Genomic DNA, 23466 nt, shown 5'->3' with positions numbered 1-23466 from the left:
GAAGGTTTCAGTGTTCTTTTAAAGCCAAAGGACGATTACGAGATATATTTCAGGTGCGTATTAGTACTTAACTCATAACGCAGAGAGAGTGCCTGAATGCCTGAGTTATGAAGGTTGACTAGTGACTGGTCAGTTTATACTACCTGATTATGACATCATAATGCACTTTACAGCAGCTGACCGAACAATCAGCTCATATTTATTAGAACTACACACTTATTACAATTTTACACACCCACTCTTATCAGACACTGTCTATCTTTCTTTTTTTACTTCATTCCCTGTCATTTTTGACTTTCTCTCTCTCTCTCTCTCGCTTCTGAGTTTACAGTTTAAGGTATGACATCATGATTCCACTGACATCAGCTGGTTGATACGACCGCTAAATAATTTCCACATTTCACACAACGTGAGAACCACAAACCACCCTTCCATCTCTACATGTGTGTGTGTGTGTGTGTGTGTGTGTGTGTGTGTGTGGTGGCTACATTTACTGTAAACTCTTTAATGTGTCTAAAATATGAAATATAATGTGATTATTAAAAGCATACTGTATACAATCTTTTCATTATAAGGACACACACATGCAAAGGCATAAATTAGAATGAAATATAATAGTAGAATTACAGTATATTCGCTACATAGTGTGCACTCGAGCTGTGCTCCAAAGTTCAACTATGAATTAATAACACTTGTGAGTCGTGCCAAAAGAAACTCATTAAACTGAATCGCAGTGAAAATTGTGGGTGTCTTCACACTTGCACGTTTTTCCGGACCCTGAGGCCTTTTGTATCATGATGCTCTCATGCACGGAAATCAGAAATTGTTTTCATGAACGGGGTGCGGTCCAGAGACATGATCCCGGGAGCAGCCGAAAGACCAACAACATATAATTCTAAAATAAACACTTTTTGAATATACTGGACTTCCAGAACACAATCAAGCACACAAAGTGAGAACGATGAAGGCTTCTTCAGTTATATGCACAACAATCCACAGTTCATAAGGAATCCATTTGTCTGATGAGAAAACAGGGATTCTGACATCCTTCACAGAAGGAGCGAATAATTCTTGGTAAGAACTCAAGAACTTGGCCAAATATGAATAAGTCATGATCTATCCACTGATTTCATTATTGTGAAAGGTGTAGCATTATTAATAAACATCTGTTTGTTCGACCATTGGAAATAAAGTGCCTTTGCACACTCATTCTCTAACTTAATTTAATCCAGTCTCTCAGTTTTTCCAAATGTCATTAATTTACAGTTTCCAAGTTCCCTATGGACCTAATTTTCTCGACCTAAATTTCTATTGTCTCGGAGTTACTTGGTTTTACTTTTACTGTGTAATTATCCTTAAACTCCTGATTTCTGAATAAAATGGTACGGTCTCTAAATAAGAGGGTTAGTACAATGCTGGTCATCTATGTAATATGTTTATTATTACAGTACGTAATTTCACAAGGACATGATATTTTAGATAATAATATACAACAAACTGGTGAAGAAGGAATAGTTCAGAAGTTAAAAGTAAAAATAATCTGATTAGCGTTAATGTAATCAGTGATATTATTATTTCAGGTATATGTCTGTCTGTGTTTTTGTACAGCAGAACTCTGTCTAATTCATTAATACGAAGAAATCGAATTTTGTAAGGTTGCTTATCTTATTCCTCGTTTACGCTAAGTTGTACTTCTTACATCATCAGCCAAATACACTCCCTGTTTAAAGTAGATCATTACATCTGTTCACAACATCACTTTACATACATCAAAGTTACATACCTTTTTTTTGGAGTAAGTCTCGCGTGAGTGTCGCGCGTTTGTTTGCGCGTTTGTTTGGGTTTCATGAGCATTTGGCGCTTTATAGGGGCATGACGATCGTTTCTGTGTGATCCGCATACCCTATGTATTTATTGTAAACTATTAGGTGGATTGGCTCTGTTGGAGGACACGTATGGCCACGCCCACTTTGAGGACGTTTTGATTTTAATTTCAAATTCAAATTTTATTTGTCACATACACAGTCATACACAGTACGATATGCAGTGAAATGTTTGGACAACTGCCTGTGACCTTAAAAGAGAAGACTATGAGTAAAAAATAAATATGAAAAAGAAAACAGAAGATACATTTAACTAAGAAAGAATAAAATTAAATATAAGTGTAATGTATAAAATAACATAACTGTGCAGTACAAAATATACAATTTAAGAGAAATATATAAAAAAATAGAGAAAAATAAGAGACAGCTGTACTGTACAGGACAAAATATACAATATAGGAAAAATATATGAAAAATATAGAAAATAAGAAACCGCTGTACAATACCGATATATAGAATTTATGGACTTTTTGTGTGGGAATGAATTTGAATATAAATGGAAACGTCACATATTTAAAGTGTTTAAAGTGACTGTGCATCCGGTTAATAGAACGTCCAGGGGGTGTGCAAATATGCTTGAAAGTGACATATTTAAAGTGACTTGTGATAGGGGTAATTGGGTAATTTAACTTATGTCCACGAATGTGTAGTTGTGCAGTGGCCACTAGTGTAAGTGAATGTCCAGAATGTCCACAGTGAATGTCCAGAATGTCCACAGTGAATGTCCAGAATGTCCACAGTGAGTGCAAAAACCATATGTGTGAATGTGCAAAATGGATCAGAATTGTGTGGTGTACTGATTAAGAGACCGTATCGCCTGCGGGAAGAAGCTCCTCCTCAGTCTCTCTGTGTTGGTCTTCAGGGAGCGGAATCACTTTCCTGACTCAACAGAGAGAACAGTCCATTGTTGGGGTGGCTGAGGTCCTTCACGATCTTCCTGGCCTTGGTCCAGCACCACTTGCTGTAGATCGAGTGCTCAGCTGATCGCACCACCCTCTGTAGAGCTCGTCTGTCCTGCATGGTGCTGTTCCCAAGCCAGGTTGAGATGTTTACCATTAGGATGCTCTTTATGGTGCAGGAGTAAAAGTTCCTGAGCACTTTGGAGGGCAGTCGGAAGTCTCTCAAGCGTCTGAGGTGGTAGAGACGCTGTCGGGCCTTTTTCACCACGATGTTGATGTGGCAGGACCATGACAGGTCCTGCGTGATCTGAACACCGAGGTTTTTTAAGGCTTCCTCTCTCTCCACTGGGCTTTCAATGATGATGGGGGTCTGGTAGTTCCTCACCTGCTTAGTGCTGAAGTCCACTATCAACTCCTTTGTCTTACTGACGTTTAGAAGAAGGTTGTTCCTCTGGCACGAGTTCTCCAGATTCCTAATCTACTTTAGGTAGGCGACTCGTTGTTGTCAGAGATCAGGCCCACCACGACGGTGTCGTCAGCAAACTTAATGATGGTGGTGGAGCTGGTAGTGGCCACACTGTCATACGTGTACAAAGAGTACAGCAGGGGGCTCAGAACACAACCCTGGGGGGCTCCAGTGCTGAGAGTGAGGGAGGCTGAGACATGTCCACCCATCCTTACTGCCTGTGGTCTGCCAGTTAGAAAATTAGAGATCCACTGGCACAGAGATGAGTTGAGTCCCAGGTGCTCCAGCTTGGTGGTGAGTGTGGAGGGAATTCATTGATGATGAACACATGATTTCATTCATGGCACAGATTTAATTTTAGACAAATATTGAAGGACTGGCAAAGTTTCATTAAATTCAGTTCAGACAATTTTCTATGATGCTGTGACAAAATTGTCTGGACGGACATACAGATACACAGACTGACAGTCACTCAAGCAGACAGGCAGACAGACAGAAATTTTTCAGAGACTGGTATCCGGTCCTCCAATGTATGAAACGTAAAGATACCATTGAAAGAGTGAATTCTGACCAATGTTCATGTTTTTGAAACAAATTCTAACAGTTCTGATTGTTTTTCCTGAAGCGTGACACACCGATGATTCAGTATCAACTTGGCGAATGTGGTAAAGGAGTTTAACTTCCAAAAGTTTTAATCGTTCATTGCTATCTAGTTCCTTAGTTGTCCAGGTCTCTTTAGTAACTCTAGTCCCTCTGTTTTATCCTTCCAGTTTCTTGTTTTCTAGTCTTCTTTTTCAACTAGATTTTGTGTTTCCTTGATAGCCAGTCTTGTAGTTTTCTACATTTATAATTGTCGTAATTATTTTAATATCCTCCTATAAGATGATGTGAGAATGTTAGCGTTCCCATACTTCCCAAGTCCTCAGTTTCCTGGTCCTGGTTTTGTTGCATTCTTTGTTTCCTAGCAATTGTGTCCTGATTTCCTGTTTGTATTCGTTCGGTACTCCTGTTCCTGTGTGATTGTTGTCTCTCAGTTTGTTCAGACTCTCGGGTATTTTTCGTGGTCTAAGTCAATCACATGAATTGGTTTTGTCTTCTTTGTAATAGAATCACACAATAATTAGTGAAAAAAAAACCTCTAAAGAAAAATAAAACCTCAGCTGTAAATCATCACTGGAACCAGATGGATTATTATGGTCCTGTTATTTTTAATGTTCAATTGTAAAAAAAAAAAAAAAAAAGGGGGGGGGGGGAGAAGAAAAAGGCAGAGTGTGTCATTATTGTGAAGTGTGTGAACGCTGTTTGTCTTTATTACTTTATAAGCTTTATTTATTTTGTGAATTTCGGTGTGTCGTGTTTAATTTCACGCAAATGTTTTTTAGTGTTGATTCAGTGTGTGAACGTTTTTATTGTGTTCATTGCATGTGCGAACGTTTTTAGTGTGTGTGTGTGTAAATGTTTTATTGCGTTTATTTAGTATGTGAGTGTTGTTATTGTGTTTATGTAGTGTGTAAATTCTGTGAGTTTGGTGTTTCCAGATCAGTTATCTCTCATGAGAGACTCATTCAGTGGAACCATCTGTTGCCTGATGACCCGCTGCTGCCAACTCGGTGTGTGTGTGTGTGTGTGTGTGTGTGTGTATGTTTGGCTCAACTCGAGTTCAGTGATTGGTTCAGTGGGCCAACACAGTCGGAGTCTGGCAAGACCTTATGTGTGTGTGTGTGTGCCCCGCCCCCCTCCTCCACACACACACACACACACACACACACACATATATATATATATATGTTCTTCAGTCTGTCTGCCTCTAACTCTGTCTCTGTCTCAATCTGTCTGTCTTTCAATGCGTTCTTCAGTCTGTCTGCCTCCAAGTCTGTCTTTATTCTGTCTGTCTGGTTCTGTCTCTCAGTTTCTTTCTCAGGCTGTCTGTCTTCCAGTCTGTCAATTTGTCAATTCTGTCTGTCTAACAAATCTCTTTTTGGATTTCTGTCTATTTATCTATTTCTGCAAATCTCTCTAACAGTCTATCTGTCTGTCCCTGGTTTATGTCTGTGTCTCACAGTCTATCTGTCTGTCTTTTAATCGGTCTACCTCTGTCCATCTATCTGTCTGTCTCTTTTTTTTTCTCTTAAAATTTTTATCCTTGTTGTGATATGTCAAACCTTTTATTTCCGTCTGTCCATCTGTGTTTAGTTCTTAGACCTACTATTTGTCTCTTTATCGCAATGTGTCTATCAGTGTCACAGTCTCCCTGTCTGTCTCTCCATCAGTCAATCTGTCCCCCAGTCTATCTCTCAATCTCTCTCCATCACTCTTTGTATCTCTGGAGGAAATGAATCTCTTCACTACACAGCAGTTTTATTTTCAGAGCAAACACTAGGTGTGTTTGATGTTGAAAAAATGCGTGTGTGTATGTGTGTGTGTGTGCGTAGTAAAAGTCAGCTTTGAAGTTCTCACTTCCTCTTGCTGGAAAACGTCAGGTTGAATTAATATTAATGTGTGAATAGACTCTAACACACACACGCACACACACACGCACCGGAGACTAAATGAGTGTTTAGTGTGTTTTAAAGATGTTGTCATGATATAAAATGTTCAGTGGAAGCTACAGATTATATTATATTATATTATATTATATTATATTATATATTTTTTCAATTTGTTGTTAAAAATGGAATCTACTAATCAATAATACAACAATTCCCAGTATTTTTTCTGCCAACACACATTTTTATAAATTCTATGTAAGACCACTAACAGCAACCGCTGAAAACATCACGTCACGCGGTCTTGTCCCCGAGTTTACTGGAAATCATGGCATGGTTGGACATTTCCTCCCCACAGAGAGGACAAAGCGGAGCCGGCGCTGAGAGACTGCTCGTGAAAGCGAACCGCTATTTACTGAAGTCGTCGCTGTAGCTGACGCCTGCTCATGAGTCATGAGTGTTTTCTTCTTTTTAGGGTATCACAAGTCTCATATTAAACACTGAAAAAAAACCATAGTCGAGTATTAATATGTCATATTATATATCAAGCATCAACTTACTTTTTGACCACGATTGATCTAAACTGTGTCTAACACCATATTCTGTATTTTTCTTGATATAGAAAACTTATCCCACTAGCCGAATAGAAAAAAAGACAAATGTTCCGCTAGACACATAGCAAATTAAACAACCCTCGTAAACCACACGATTGCCCTGCACCCCAGACACTTATCTGACTAGCCACTAAGTAAACGTGATACATCCTTCCTAAGCCAGCTAGCTAACAACTCAGATTTGGGTCCAACTCGAATCTGCTTTGACTCTGACAGATCCGCATTATATCCACCGCTGATCCAGATCGGAGTCTTCTGCTGTCTGGGAAACTATCAAGCCAGACGCTTTTATCCCTAGATAGCTAGGAAATTAGGTGATTATCCCTCCTGTAAGTCAAAATTTGATAGCCACTTAGCAAACAGATACTAATCCTGTTTGGGCAGCTAGCAAACCAGACACTTACCTGACTAGCCGCTTAGCAAACAAGACATTCACATCACTAGCCACCTAACAAAGCTTTGTTGTCATTATACAGTGCACAACAAAATTAGATGTTTATGATGCTAGCTCCTTGTCAAATCAGACACTTACCTGATTAGCCACCTAGCAAACCAGATACTTATTCCCCTATCTAGCCAGAAAACCAGGCTCTTGTTTTACTAGGGAGCTAGCAAACAAGCTTTTAAACCATCCTTCCTTAGCCCGCTACCAAACAACCCAGATAACTCCGATCTGAAGCCAAATGGAATCCACTTTGACTCTGGTCGATCTGGATCTGCATTACATCCACCGCCGATCCAGATCGGAGTCATCTGCTGTCCGGGAAACTATTAGCCAGGCGCTTCTATCCATAACTAGCTAGAAAATTAATTGATTATTCCTCCTGGCAGTCATTTATTTAGCACACCAGACACTTATTTGACTAGCCACTTAGCAAAGTAGATGCTAATTCTGTTGGGCAGCTAGCAAATCAGACAATTATCTGACCAACCAGTAAGCAAACCAGACACTTATGTCACTAGCCTCCTACAAAACTAGAAGAAGAAGCCTTTATTGGCATTATACAGTGTACAATAAAACTAGATCTTTATCATGCTAGCTTCCTTGAATATCACTTATTTGACACTTATATGATTAGCCAGCTAGCGGACCAGATGTGTTTCTTTGTTTATCCAGCAAACCGGGCTCTTATTTTACTAGCCAGAGAGCAAACAAGCTAGCAGACCTGATACTTTTGCCCTAGTTAGATTAGCAGACAGTATTTTGGCTACGACACCAGACACTTATCAGACTAAACATCTAGCACAAAAGACACTAATCCTGTTAGGTAGTTAGCAAAGAAGACCCTTATCTGACTGACCACTTAGCAATTCAGATACCTATGACATCAAACTGAAAGCGGCTCCCTTTTCTTCTTGCTACTGTTCTTGCTAACATTATTGGGACCCATGGTGCTGTGACTTCACTAAATCATGCACAAGACTGGAACACCTTCAGAGCTTTAGTGGGTTCGACAGATTTTAATGATAATCTAGAGCACACAACTATAAGATTGGAAGCACAGCGCTAGTCAGTAGTCACATGGTGCCGCACCAGTCCCAGTCTTCGTCTTGGTATTGCAGCATGTGGACGTGCCGTGTTAATTTCTGAGAATGTGACACTCCAAGTGACCGCAGCAGACTCACAGCAGCCAATTTTGTGTTTTTATTATAAGTATAATCCAGCCTATAACGCGCAAAAATACTTGACCATGAAAACCATCACAATATCATATATGTTTGTTTCCAGCCATAATTATTAGTTCTAATTTAAAAATCTTTAAAACCACTGTGTATTTGTGTGTGTGTGTGTGTGTGTGTGTGTGTGTGTGTGTGTGTGTGTGTGTGCATATGCGTGCTTGGTTTTCTGAGCTCGCTAATGAAGATGAATCAAGTTATTTTCTGAATCATCGGTCTCTGCTGTGTTATACAAAGTAGACACACACACACACACACACACACACATACACACACAGTCCATTAATGGCTAAACTGATTGCTGTTTGATTGATGACACTTCAAATCAAACCGCGGTTTATAAAAATTAAATCTCTGCACAACAGAGTGACAGTTTGTGTAATATATCGTGATATTCATTACTCACATCGGCTGTTTTATTTTCGGACAGATTTATAGGAGCTTTGTGTTTGTCTTTGTTACAAAAGTCAAGGCCAAGTAATTGTGTTAAACTGACGAACTATTATACACAAAGCTGATTCAGGATATCATACAACTTAAACAGTTAAAGTACGTTTATAGCTACACTTTGAAATAAATGGGCAAATAATACATTTGTCATTCATTTTACAGTGGTGGCCAAAAGTATGTTCCTCACTCTACTTTTGTAGAGTGAAGAACATGTGAAAACCTGGCACTGTGATAATGCTGTTCAGCTTCTGGAGCCAAGGCTTTGGTCATCTCCAAAACAAAACCCAATAGAAAACTGTTGGACAATAGTGAAGGAGGCAGTAGGGTTCCAGAAACTGTCTTCTGTACATGATCTTCTGAAAGTGATCAAGAAGCTATGGGTTGAGCGAGTGACACCAGAGTACTGCAGACATGTTTTTGACTCTCTGCTCAGCCAGATCCAAAATCTTTGGAAAAATAAAGGACTTGATACTTAATATTGATTGTTGTTTAGCAACGTCACTGCATAAAATAACAAATGATTCTTATTATCTTGATCGAACACCTTGACCACAGTAGATGTCTTCGCAGAGCAGCATTAAGGAATCCTCTCATGAACTTTTTGACCTCCTTTTACCAAAGTGAAGGAACAGGAACATTTGTACCAGAACCAACAGGTTCAGGTCCAGCTTTTTTCCCCACAATCATCACTGTATTATCACAACCTGGTGGTGCAGTGGTCACTGTCGCCCTTCTTCTCCAGGGTCCAGGTTCAAATCCCCCCTCCTTGGGGTCCGTGTGTTCCGTGTTTCCTCTCACAGTCCAAAGACATGAAGATTAGATTAACTGGTGTTCCCTATTTGGATTACAGAGGTTCCTAGATGGATTTAAAGTATTATCATTTAAAACATTCTCAAATGTTATTGAAATATTCAATTTCACTTTAGGCCACAACTATTTACAATTTCTAATGATTCCTTCTGAAACTGAGAACACGCAGCATGGAAGCTCACGCCCATCGACAGACCCTGAGGCTATTGCAGCTCAAAGACAGAGGACTTGCTGTCCGTGGTAGCAGTGGCCACCATGTTCATTTCCAGTTAGCATTTTTCTCAGGAGCTGAGTGGGATCAGATAGTGATGTGCAAAATCCGTGACACTGAAAGCACTCTTTCACACTGCGCACTGAGAAAGCTTTTATACAGCTTTAAAGCACAACACCAAAAACAACAAAGGGAAAAAAGGAATTCCTTCGACAGTGGGCAGGTGTGGGATTACAAACAGTCTCGCTGCTCACGCTTCGACACTACACAAATTGAGAAATTACATTTAATTAAAACAAAAACACAACACAGCTTGCTGTAGAGCTGGCTTCGTCTAGTCAAACTGTTGTGAAGACAAATATATACTCACCAAAAAAAGAAACGTCCCTTTTTCAGGACTGTGTATTTCAACAATAATGTAAAAATCCAAATAACTTTACAGATCTTAACTGTAAAGGGTTTAAACAATGTTTTCCATGCATGTTCAATTAACCATAATCAATTAATAAACATGCACCTGTGGAATGGTCGTTAAGACCGTAACAGCTTACAGAAAGTAGGCATTTAAGGTCACAGTTCTAAAAACGCAGGACACTAAAGAGACTTGTCTACCGACTGTGAAAAACACCCAAAGAAAGATGCCCAGGGTCCCTGCTCATCTGCGTGAACGTGCATTAGGCATGCTGCAGGGAGGCATGAGGACCGCTGATGTGGCTAGGGCGATAAATCGCCATGTCCGCACCGTGAGACGCCTAAGACGGCGCTACAGGGAGACAGGAAGGACGGCTGATCATCCTCTCAGTGGAAGACCATGTGTAACAACACCCGCACAGGATCGGTACATCCGAATATCACACCTGCGTGACAGGTACAGGATGGCCACAACAACTGGCCGAGTCACACCAGGAACACACAATCCCTCCATCAGTGCTCAGACTGTCCGCAATAGGCAGTCCATGAGGAGGAGATGCACTGCAGTACTTCAAGCAGCTGGTGGCCACACCAGATACTGACTGGTACTTTTGATTTTGAGCCTCCCTTCATTCAGGGACACATTGGGAAACATTTTTAGTTTATGTCTTATGGTGTCGACTCTTTTAGTGTTCATACAGATATTTACACATTAAGTTTACTGAAAGGAAAAACAGTTGAAAGTTAGAGGACGTTTCCTTTTTTATATATTCTTTATGTTCTGCTTGCTTTTTAATTCTGTACAGCTCTTCATATCGCTGCTCACACACAGATTTGCTAGTGCGATAAATAGCTGGTTTAGCTCTAATGGCTAATGGCTAGTCAGATAGGTGTTTGTTTTGCTAGTTGCTGAGCAGGATTAAATAACTGGTTTGCTAGCTGGCTAGTGGGATTTATTTGGTTGTCTAAGTGGCTAGTCAGACAAGTCATTGGTTTATTAAGTGTTTAGTCCTGTACACTGGGTCCATAGTGTGTGAACTTGCTAGTCAGATTAGTCATGGATTTGCAAAGTGGCTAATCAGAGAAGTTGCTGGTTTGCTAAATGGCTAGTCAGATACATCCCTGCTCTTAGTAATGTGTGTTTGTGTATGTGTGTGTGTGTGTGTGTGTTTATGGAGACCTTCCAGGTCCTTGTATAAATGCCACATTTAACCATCTGTTACACACATACACACTCTTTGGCATTCTGTCTGCAACAGTATGTCACAAACATGCTACATACAGGCTCACTACTCTCTCTCTCTCTCACACACACACACACACACACACACTGTTGTTGTGAATGGGTGTCAGGTCTTGCCCTCTTTTCATCTTGTGTACTATACAGAAGGGATTGGCTTTAGAGCTCTCTCTATCTCTCTCTCTCTTTCTCTCTCTCTCTCTCACACACACACACACACACACACACTTGTTATGAATGGGTGTCAGGTCTTGCCCTCTTTTCATCTTGTGTACTATACAGAAGGGATTGGCTTTAGAGCTCTCTCTATCTCTCTCTCTCTTTCTCTCTCTCTCTCACACACACACACACACACACACACTTGTTATGAATGGGTGTCAGGTCTTGCCCTCTTTTCATCTTGTGTACTGTACAGAAGGGATTGGCTCTAGCGCACTCTCTCTCTCTCTCTCTCTCTCTCTCGCTCATTTCTGTCTTTTTTGTCTCTAGATACATAGTTCAGTTCTGAACCACATATTTCCAGTGTGACTACAAGTTCATGCTAATGTACGCCTTTTCTGTTTGGATGTTGACCAGTTTCCCCCCCTTTTTTTTGGAGATAACCCGAGTAAATACGAAATGCAGTTTTTAAATGATAATTTCATTTATTAAGGGAAGAAATCTGATCCTCTACCTCACGTCAAATCATAAATGAACTGTGATTAACCACATTTTTTTTTAGAAAGCTGAGTTAAATTTCACTTTCCACGACCAGGCCTGGTGAATGCCAGACGTGTTAAATCAATAAATCACGTAAATACAACCTGTCTGACAATGTGAAAGCATGCTAAAAGATCCTTAAAAAGCAACACATCGTTCCGTGATCTAAAGAAATTTAGGAACAGATGAGAAACAAAGTAATAAACGTATGTCAGTCTGGAAAAGGTTACAAACCCATTTGTAGAATGGAATCCGTGGGAGAGTTCCGAGGCGAAAGCTGCGGCTGACCAAAAGGAACACAAAGTCTTGTTTCACATTTGCCAAAAAATATCTTGATTATGCCCAAGACCCAACTTGGTGCAAGTCACTGGTTTATTAAGTGTCTAGTCATATAGGTCCATGGTTTGTGAACTGGCTAGCCAGATAAGTCGCGGGTTTGCAAAGTGGTCAATCAGACAAGTTTTAAAACATCAGCGGCTTTATTGAACACCTCGGCGTTGAAAGTCAGTGTTGGCATGTTGCTAAACACAACCCTGTGTGAGGTGAACAGTCTGGGTGGGAAACGTTACCTAATGTTAAACCTAGCAGATGTTATGAACAGGATGGAATAAGGCCACCTGGCAAGAGTCATTACACTATCCAAATTTTTTTCTAGTAGACCCGAGGAGTCTAAAATAAAACATATGATATTTTTAGCACCTCAGTGTGTCCCATCAAAGTCGTATTGATCTGATGGAGTTGATTTGTTTTCTACAGGACTGTGCAAAAGTCTCGAGCACCGCCTCGTATCTACACATTCAAATACATTTAATTAAACGATGTAGATTAAATTAAAGTGCCTAAAAGTACAATTTAAAAACTGGTTGTTTATGTAACAGCCTCAGCAGCGACCTCATTTCCCCTCTCGTCTGTTCCAACCCACTCAGCATTCGGCATCAGCAGTGAACTAATCACCGGCCTGATCATCTGTCATCACCTGCACCTGTTTCTCTCTGGTTCATGCCTCATGTCAGATGTTTTTTTTTATGCTCGAATGATTCACAGGTCACTGTGAACGAAAAAAAAACAACAACAACAACAAAGCATTCCTCTGAAACTGCTCAGGTACAGGGTCTGGACTGAGAATAATGAGAGACAAAAAGTTGCCAAAAATAAGAGCCAAGAAAGTCCTTAAGGATGGGGAGCCTGCAGAACCATTCCTCAAGATTACATTAAAAATACAAGAACGTCTGGCTTTATGGAAGCGAAATGTGGAGAAATGAAGGGGCGGGAGGGGTCAGGACTTGTGCACAGCACTGTACACTGTAACAGCAGGAGGTAATCCAAATCGCTGGTTTATGTCGATGTTGTTGTGTCTGTTTTAACAATTTGTTGACGGAAATGTGTGAGAAAGTCATCCTGTTAAAGAAAGTTTCCCGAAAGGAGACATTTCCATTTGAACATTTGTGGAAGGAGTCTCCAGTGTTAATAGATCGCTGTGGTGTAAGAGGAGTAAAACACTCAACCTTAGGCTTGTTGATTCATTTTCCTATGACGGGACACACCTGCTTTCACAAGGAAGTGCTTAATTATATAAGGAAAATATAAATACACAACTATTATATAGGAATGTAAAATAATTATATAAGAATTCTATAAGATTCCCTTTTTCCCCACACACACACACGCCTTTTACGGTTGAGGACATTTCAGGTGAAAGACCCAATAAAAAAACACTCCAGTCAGTCAAGATGGAGTCAGGCTCCAAAACAAATGTGTGTGTGTGTGTGTGTGTGTTGGCTAGGTGTACTATTATTCCCATTATTCACACTTGCACAAGGTTCATGACATCATCATTACGCTGCCATGCCGCACAGCGCTATTGTTTAACTGATTAAATACACATGTAGTCTCTCTCTCCTTATTTCTCTCTCCCTCACACACACACACACACACATGCATTTCTTAGTTTTGTGTATATTGTGTTTCTAGAGTAATGTTCCATAAATGACTCATTTCTATTACAACCTGTATATGTGTGTGTGTGTGTGTGTGTGTGTGTGAGGGAGAGAGATGGAGATTAAAGTTTACATCCTGAATTCTTGTTAACAAAACGCAGACTTGAGTCTCGATGGAAACAAAGCTCACGCCAATCAAACATACAGTCATAATCTCTCTCTTTCTCACACACACACACACACACACACACACGAATGAAACTAAGCACACCAGTTTAACTGCACAACAATTTCCACAATCCTTTAACGCACCTCCTTCCGTCTCACTCTCTGTTTTTGTTAGCGAAAAACTCTCAGGGTTTTTTTTAGCATTCATTTGCTAATCATAACAACAACCTGGAACAAAAAGAAACAATAGAACTGGCTTCGCTACTCACTAACTAGTTAACGTTTTTTTTTACTATTTCACACCCTAAGTTAGATTCAATGAATTGTGAACTTTATCACTCAACAGTCATTAGTCAGTCAGATGTTTGTCCTTTTTAGCAAATGTTGGTTAAAAAAAAACATCCTGAATTTGTTATAAATCAGAAAATTATTTGCAAGAAAATGAATGCAGGACGCATAACCGATGAAAAGCGACCCATCACATCGAATCAGTAAAAAAGTTGCATTTTGGGGGATTTGAATTGTACACATCTTCATATTCCTGCTTCAATAAGCTCCGTCTTTGACACCACGTTTATTCCTGCATCACGTCCGATTCCTGAGATACTGTATGGCCAGGGCGAATTTGTTTTTGAGGACTGCCTCGGAAAAAAATGCCAAAATCCTACTTTTGGAATACTTAAATGAGGATTCGGCCGCCTCGGATCTGTCTGCATGTTCTCTCCATGCTTGGTGGGTTTCCTCCCACAGTATGAAGACATGCAGATTAGGCTCATTAGCGTTTCTAAAATGCTCATAGCGTATGTTAATGAGTGTGTCTTTGTGCCCTGGGTGTACCCCACCTAGAGCCCAGAGTCCCTTGAGATAGGCTCCAGGTCCCCCCGCACCCCCTGTACAGGATAAGCAGCACAGAGAATGTGAGTGAATCTATAAATAAGGATTCTGTGATGTACTTAGAAACGGGGAAGCCTCATTCTGATGTTGGCACCAGGAATTCCCTGTTACGTTTAAGAATAATTTCACCAGCAGTGTCGGTTCATAATGAAAAAATGCATATTTTTGCAGATCACATCTGAAATAATCGGTGTGGATGGTGTTCATTAACGTGCCTTAAAACAATGTGGAGGATTAATGGGATGAATTAAATTTACAAGGATCATGAAGATAAGGAACATTATGTATCAACTGCCGCAATTAGATTTTTCACCTACTGCATCGTCCATAGCACAAAACTAACCTGTGCAACTTATGACGCATTACATTTTTATTAACATTTGTGCACCATAACGCCTTCAGTTTAACATCCATTTTTAAACACTTCAAAATACACACCAGATTAAAGTTGATGCTAAAAATAATGATTAATTAAAAACATCGGAAACGGAAAAATATTCAAAACACTGCAAAACAAAAATTTAAATGGTGTACAGTACGGTACCGGGCAAAAGTCTGGATTTTCTACACTCAGGAACAATACTGGAGATTTCAAAACTATGAAATAACACATATGGCATTAATTAATTCACAACAACAGCAGCAGTCAGTTATTGTTTTATAACACAAAGGTCAGCTGTTCTGGAGCAGTTCTTTCATGAACAGTATCGTGTCGAGTGCGTGTGCAAAACCCATCAAGCTCTATGATGAAACTGGCTCTCATGAAGACCTTCCCAGGAAAGCAAGACTAAAACTTACCTCTACTGCAAATCACAGATTAACAAACCTCAAATTAGAGCCGTTATGAAGCTTTACAGAGCAGAAGTAGCAGATACTGTATACATCTCAATATCAACTGTTCAAATTGTAGGGATTATTGTGTATTTTAGATAAACACCTTCAGAATTCTTTTACAGTGTAGAAAGAAATAAAAATCAGGAAAGACCATGGAGTTAGAAGGTGGGGGGAGGGGGGGGGGCGTTCAAACTTTTGACTGGTAGTGTATAACACGAAAATACTTCACAAGCCCTGAAAGACAGCAATCCTTTTAAATGCACTGGAGTACCCTTTCAAATATTCAAAATTTTAAAATCGATTTTAAACACAAGAGCAATGGGTAACCACTGAAGTCCACATGGCCTGGACTAGTGATGGGCGTGTCAGGGTAAGAAGGAAAACGAATGAAGCGATCATGCATAGTGTCCACTGTACAAGCCTCTGGAGACAGTCTTATGATCTGGGGTCGCTTCAGTTGCTCAGGTCTAGACTTCTGAATTTACTGAATCACCAGGTTTATCACATCTATGGAGTTGTTCGCTTCTGATAGCACGTGCCATTTCCACCCGTGAACTGGACACCAGATTATCAGCCAGGTAGTGTATCTAAACCAGCATGTTTCATTTAAAACACCATAACTGATTTGAAAAACACTGCAATCCATAGTAATAAAAATCACATATTAAAAACAAACAGAAACAATACAGTCTGCTTAACACACTGCACCACAATTGTTTAAAAGCACTACAGAAGATCTGACTCGACCACTTAGCGTTACAGATTTCGGCATGATGAAAGAGAACCACTCAACCACACTAGTGACACACTACACTCACACACTTTCTGCTCGGTTGAGAGCACGGATGGGGAAGGTTAAAAGAAATAGCGCTGGCAAAACCCAAACTGAGTTTTGAAAAATGAGAGGTGAGAAATAACAGACAGTGATTTGTGCACTGACGAGAGATCAGAAATGCCAGTTCCAAGACTTGCTAAGGAGAGGAAACAAACTCCTGGATGCAAAGACGTTCAGAAAATGTAAGAAATGAATGAAAGAACAGTTAAACTGACAGCTTGGTATAGAGTTTAAAAGGTCTGATGCCTGTTTGACAGCAGTATTTATGGTGCCTTACATCACATCCAAGGTTTGTAAAAGATCTGCATGTGAGCACAAGAAGATCATTCTTCCTGGGGATTCTTACTGCCCCTGGCGGTTAGGAGGGGTGAACTAGAAGTCGTTTAAAATTCCAGAGTGATCAGGTGAGGGTGCTGGAATTTTAACAACATAGAGTGAGCTTTCTCTTTTAACACTGAATGTTCATTGATTATATTAGACACTATTGTCTTAAATACTGAATTTGTAACTCGCTAGTTCAAATATGTTAGCGTTTCTATAGCGACATGCCATTTACAGGAATGTGAACTGATACATTTTATGTGAAAAGAGTAGCATTTTGGAAGGAGTCTCCAGTGCGAGTACTTGGTAACAAATCAGTATCCTAACATTAATAATAATAATAATAATAATAATAATAAAACAGCATGTTACAGTAAAATTTCAAAGTAAAATTCTGTCCTCAAGATTCAAGTCTGTTAACATTTATTGTGACTATAATTTAAAGTATATAACTTAATTAAACTTTTAAAATTAAAATATTTAATATTTAAGTTGCTGTTAAAACAAAAGTTTTGATGTAAAAGTTCTGAACAAACTTGAAAACAACTAAAACTGCTTAGCTTAAATTTTTTTTTATTAAGTTATTAGTTGCAGCTACAGTTAAACAAATTGAAAGTCAATATAAAACACAACAAAAACTGATCCAATAACTTGTAACTAATTAAAAACATTATCAAAAAATTTTCTGAAAAAGTCTTTGTTTTTAATAAAGTGTGTGCTTATTTTTTATTTAATAGAAGTGGATCAACAGTACTTGTTGAAGACCTCTAGTGTGAGCTGATATCAACACCCATCTGATCATTTTATTCTTTAAAGATTTATTCTAAACACTGAATTTTAAATTTTATTTCAATAATTTGTTTAAAATATACTTTTGTATAACAGTTTACTTAAAATATAAATTCTAAGTTTAGTTGTTTAGTGTAAATACTGGTGTTAATAAAAAAAATAAACATGAAATTATTTATGTTTTACTTGGAGTGATTTTCTGTACACTTTTAAAACGCCTTTTCAATTATAATGCTAATACATAAAAACATCTACAACAATATAAAATGTTGCAGAATCCGATTTATGTTAAATGTTAAATTATGTTTTTTTCAATGATATCCAACTTTGGTTATTGATTTTGGATCTACTTGTGTTTTTTTTATTATTATTTATTTTTTTAATGAGTGTGACAATAAATATATTTACATTTTGTAGCTTTTAAATTTATTTAAAGGAAATATATTGTCATATTACTGTATATAGATGTAATATACCTATATACAGTAAATGTTAAAAAACAAATATTCAAAGGTGATGTCCTAACTCCATTCATTTAACTTTGTAAGTTTTAATTAGATTTTCATCATTTATAGTCGTTTACATTTGTTTTAATTAGGGTTTCATTTTTAGTGTTAAAAACAAGCATGGTGTTCATGTCTAGTGTTTTCAAGTTATGTCACAAAATGTTTATTTGTAATTAACGATTTGTACTTTATTTTTCTTTATTTGAACTTTAGTAGTTTTACTGGTTTTTAAGGAATATATGTATAAGAAATGTAATGTTGTGTCAACTTTATTTAAAACGTCACAACTGATGTTTATTATTCTTTTTTTCCCCATTTTTCCCTTATAAAATGTAAAAGCTGCAAAAAAAAATCAGTGAGAGGAACTTTTAATTTTTGGTATACAGTAAGTTTTGCATTCAACCACACCCTCACCCACACACACACACACACACACACACAGAGATAAAGTTTATCTCCAGTAGCCCTTAATGACAGTAAACAAGCGGTGCTCATTAACACACCTTCATCCCCTCTCTCTCTCTCTCTCTTTCTCTCTCTCTCTGAAGAACCTGTTTCCCTTCTGCTGTTTCCACAGGTGTGTATCAGATCTATCAGAGGATCTGATCTCTCTCACACACTCACCCACAAACGCACGTGTGTCCACTCCACCCACATTCCCTGTCCTGATAAGAGCGACACATTCACTGCCTATAGCAAGTAACAGAGAGTTTACCTCCAGTCTGTACTTACATCATTCTTTTATGTGTGTGTGTGTGTGTGTGTGTACAGACAAGTTATGTCACAACTTTACTCAATGAACTTTAACCTTTTGCCCTTCAGGTGCATTCCAACTTTTTTTGTTAATTGTCTTTTTCTGTATACACTTGTTCCTTACATCTGATTTATTAAATTGTAGTTTTTCCCCTCTGCTCCTTCCTTCCTTCCTTCCTTCCTTCCTTCCTTCCTTCCTTCCTTCCTTCCTTCCTTCCTTTCGTCCTTTCTTGTTATCTATCTTTATATGCTTGCACATCTTTATTAGTGCTTTTATAATAATTTTTTTCTCTGTCTTTCTTGATCCCTGTCTCTTCTTCTTGTTCTCTTCCTCTCTGTACAGTATATACACACATACATCTTTATCTAAACGTTGTCTGTCCTTCTCTACTTCTAGATGTCTGTGTTTCTTTTGGTTTGTCTGTGTCTGTCTCTCTCAAATTATGTTTTTTGTCCTTTCTTTGCTGTCTTTCTGTCTCACTCTTCCTATAAATGTTTAAATTATATATCCCTGTATATCTCTTTGTCTGTCTCTTCTTTCTTCTCTTTCTCTCTGTGTATACATATATACATCTTAATCTGAACTTTGTCCCTTTGTCTGTCTGTCTGTTTCTCTCGCAACTTTTTTTGTCTATCTGTTTCTATCTGTCTCCTGTTACTGCGTATTGTCCACTGTTCTCTCTCTCTCCCTACAAATGTCTGAAATAAAAAAAAACTTTTTTCTTTATTTTTTCCTGTCTGTCTCTCTTACTGTACACTTTTCCCTACATGTCTCTCTCACTGCACTTGTCTCTCCCACTGCATTCTTTCCCTGGCTGTCTCTCTCACTGCACTCAACCTGCACTTTTCCCCCTGTCTGTCTGTCTGTCTGTCTGTCTCTCTCTCACTGCACTCCTTTTCCTGTCCATCTCTCTCACTGGACTCTTTTTACTGTCTGTCTCTTTCACTGCACTTGTCCCTCTCACTGTACTCCCTTCCTGTCTGTCTCTCTCTCTATATATATATATTGTGTCTCTATTTTAATATCACTGTCTGTCTTGCAGATGTCCTTTGCTCTGTCCTTTTCTTTCTCCATCTCTCCCTCTCTCTCTCTCTCTCTCTCTCTCTCTGTGCAGTGTGCAGAAGGGGGGCGGGCCGATGGGCGGGACCAAGTCTCTCTCCGTGCACGTGCAGCAGGTTTTTGGTTTAGAAGCGAGAGAAGTCCCAGCGCGCGACCGCTCGCGAACTCTACCGCAACTTTCTTTCTTCTCCCCGGATCTGAGGGACATTATTGGATACAAACCGGAAATTATTCATACTGCGGACTGCAACTGGACTAAACACACACACACACACATACACTGCATTTGTGCGCAGTTAATATTTTTCCTGCATCATCATCATCATACACTCACACACACACACATTGTCAGGTGCTAGTGAGAGGACACATACACACACACACACACACTCACGCACACACATTCAAACGCGAGGATGACAGATGCACTAGGGCGGCAGGACGCTTCTTCTCCGTGAGCTCGCGCGCCGCGCTGAGAGAAGCGGAACCCTCGCACACCGTGTGGCTCGCGCGCGCGTCTGAATTCTTTTTTTTTTTTTTTGCGTTATTACGAGAAGTGAGCGCGAGCTCTCGGGGCGCGCGCTCCCCTTTTGCAGGATTATCCAACTTTTTTTTTCTCTTTCTCTCTCCAAACCGCGGCAGCGTATCCGGACCCACACACACACACACACACACACACCAACTGACCGGCTCTCTGTGTGTCTGCAGCGGGACCGTGAGCTCATCCGCCCGCTCTGAGGAACTTCACCTCCTCCGGGACAACCAGAAGAGAGTGAATAAATAAGTAAATAAATAAATAAAGGCTGACAGACAGACAGACGGAGATGTGTGCGCGGAGCGCGGCGGCGGTTTGCTTGGCGGCGGCGCTCGCGCTGCTGTTTGGGGTCGGCGGGTCGCACGCGCAGCTCTGCCCGGCTCAGTGCTCGTGCGTCGGAACCACAGTGGACTGTCACGCGCAAGGACTGCGGAGCGTCCCGAGAGACATCCCGCGCAGCGCCGAGCGCGTGTAAGAGCCTTTACCGCCTTTATCACTCTGATTACATCACTGTCACTGTTACTACTGTACATCCCGCGCACTGTTATTATAATCACCAGAGTTATCATCACTGTCATTAGTATTATCATTACTCTTATTATAATCACCAGAGTTATCATCACTGTCATTAGTATTATCATTACTCTTATTATAATCACCAGAGTTATTACTATTATTATTATTATTATTAATATTATTATTGTAAATGTTACGTTGTGCCCACGTGACTCAATTAAATTTACTGTATATATAAGCTTCCTGCTAGTTATAATCATTAATGCACTTTTTTATTGCAGATATACATTTATATTATAAATATTTCGAGAAAACATATACATACATGCATATAACTATTATTGTGTTATTATTATTATTATTATTATTATTATTATTGATGCACATTTTTATTGCAGACATACTTTTAAATAATAATAATAATAATAATAATAATAATAATAGCTACACAATAATAGTTATATGCACAGATTTTTATTGTGGTTAATATTACATTGTGCCTTTATTAAAGCTATACATAAGCTGAACCTGCAAGTTAATAATAATAATAATAATAATAATAACTAATGCATAGTTTTATTGAAGTCATAAATATATATTATAAATATTTCTATATAGTGGCATATGATTATTATGATAATTATTACTATTATTATTATTGTTGATGTTGTTATTAATAATTGTTACAAACTAATTTTTAGTATAATATTTCTAGAAAGTAGATACATATGTGATTCTTCTACTTCTTATTATTATTGTAAATTGTGTTGTGCCCGCATGACCTAATTATATCTATATATCAGCCTCCTGCTAATTTAATTATTATTTTTATTTTTGTTAATAATAATAATAATAATAATAATAATAATAAGTGCACCATTTTATTGCAAAAAAAAAATATTTGTGTTATAAATATTTTTAGAAAATATATAAATATCTGCATATTACTATTATTATTATTATTACACATGACATAATTATTTATTTTTCCAGACACTATATATTTGTTTATTATTATTTACTACTTTTTTATCATCCAGTTTATTCCATAGTTATGTATTAATGTTCTCAGTGATGATGACATCACCCCCCCCCCCTTCTCCACCCCCTAATAAAGCATACTTCCTGTTGGAAGTGCCCCTGGTTATCAGGTGGTCATAATTTATAATTAATTAAAAGGAACATGAGTAAGAGATTAATTATGTAATAAGCAACAAAAAAAAAGATTAATTATGTAATAAGTGTTTTTCAGTGAAATCGCACACTACAACACTTTTTTGAATGAACCTTTTATTAACTTTAAACATTACTAACTTGCGAGTGGGACACTGTATAGATCAGACGTCCAGCGTTAACATGAGCAGTTACGTAAAGAGCTCGTCTGCGTGTTTCCCGCCGCACGCTGCTCACTATCCCGTGCACTCGTGTGTTCGTTCTCCGTTCTGTAGAACCATGAATTCCCATGATGCACTGCGACAGGTTAGCACCAGAACAGTGTGCTGTGACACGGCATGAGGATCAGAGCCCAAAGTCTAATCTAGCTGTAATTCTGTAAGTGTGAGACCTGAATTCCTTTCTGTGTGTGTGTGTGTGTGTGTGTGTGTGTGTAGTGACCTCAACAACAACAATCTGACCAAAATCACGAAGGCAGACTTTGCGGGGCTGAGAAATCTCCGAGTGCTGTGAGTACAAGCTGACACACACACACACACACACACACACAGTTCATATAAAGATCTTTTGCTCTGTTATTGTGTTGTTCTGTTTATTATTGGACGTTTTATTTAGAGGACACTTTAAGTGTATAACAGCCTTAGAGGACACTGTGACAGACAGACAGACAGATAGACAGACAGACAGACAGACCAAGGGAGTGGTATAGAGATATTTAGAGACGTATATTATATATGCATAGAGTAAGATGACAAGTGCACAAGTGTGCTGCCTTCTTCAAGTGCACTTTAAAGTGAGCAGAGCGTAGAGTGGTAACAGTATTAGTGTGTGTGGAGCTGATTCCCAAAATGCACCTGCGTTTCACTCGTGTGTGTGTGTGTGTGTGTGTGTGTGTGTGTGATAGAGAGAGAGTGTTTTCATGAGGGTCACTTTATCTGTTCCTGCAGAATTTAAATCTGTGCATTTCATTTAATTTTACAACAATATATTTCTTCTTATTATTATTATTATTATCATTATTATTATAATAATGATAATAATAATTATTATTAGTGTATTATATTTTCCTATATATGTTTCTTCATTGTTTTTATTTAGAATCGTACACACACAAACAAACAACCAAATAAATAAATAAATAAAGTGCATGGAGTAAGATGTATTGGCACCTCGTCCAGGGTGTTCCCTGCCTCGTGTCCTAAGTCTCCATGTGTCCCTGTGGTGTAGACGACTATAAGTGGAGTGATATTATGTTGGGTGTGGGGGTGGGGTAGTTTATTTAATCACTAGATTACTATC

The 23466-nt window shown here is 38.7% G+C and overlaps 1 protein-coding gene across 5 annotated transcripts in view; it reads left to right on the top strand.

Moving 5' to 3' along the window:
• The first annotated feature begins 20093 nt into the window (after positions 1–20093).
• Positions 20094–23466, top strand: part of slit2 (slit homolog 2 (Drosophila)) — a 70734-nt gene continuing 67361 nt past the window's right edge. For all 5 annotated transcript variants that reach the window (XM_053479941.1, XM_053479939.1, XM_053479940.1 and 2 more), the window contains exons 1-2: positions 20094–20949; positions 22605–22676. In XM_053479941.1, coding sequence (XP_053335916.1) covers positions 20768–20949; positions 22605–22676 — 254 coding nt within the window. In that variant the 5' untranslated portion in view covers positions 20094–20767. The remainder of the gene's footprint in view (positions 20950–22604; positions 22677–23466) is intronic.

This window comes from Clarias gariepinus, chromosome 20 (assembly GCF_024256425.1).
Source record: "Clarias gariepinus isolate MV-2021 ecotype Netherlands chromosome 20, CGAR_prim_01v2, whole genome shotgun sequence".
Classification (NCBI taxonomy): domain Eukaryota; kingdom Metazoa; phylum Chordata; class Actinopteri; order Siluriformes; family Clariidae; genus Clarias; species Clarias gariepinus.
Note: the sequence above shows the minus strand (reverse complement) of the source record. Positions and strands in the feature narration are given on the sequence as shown.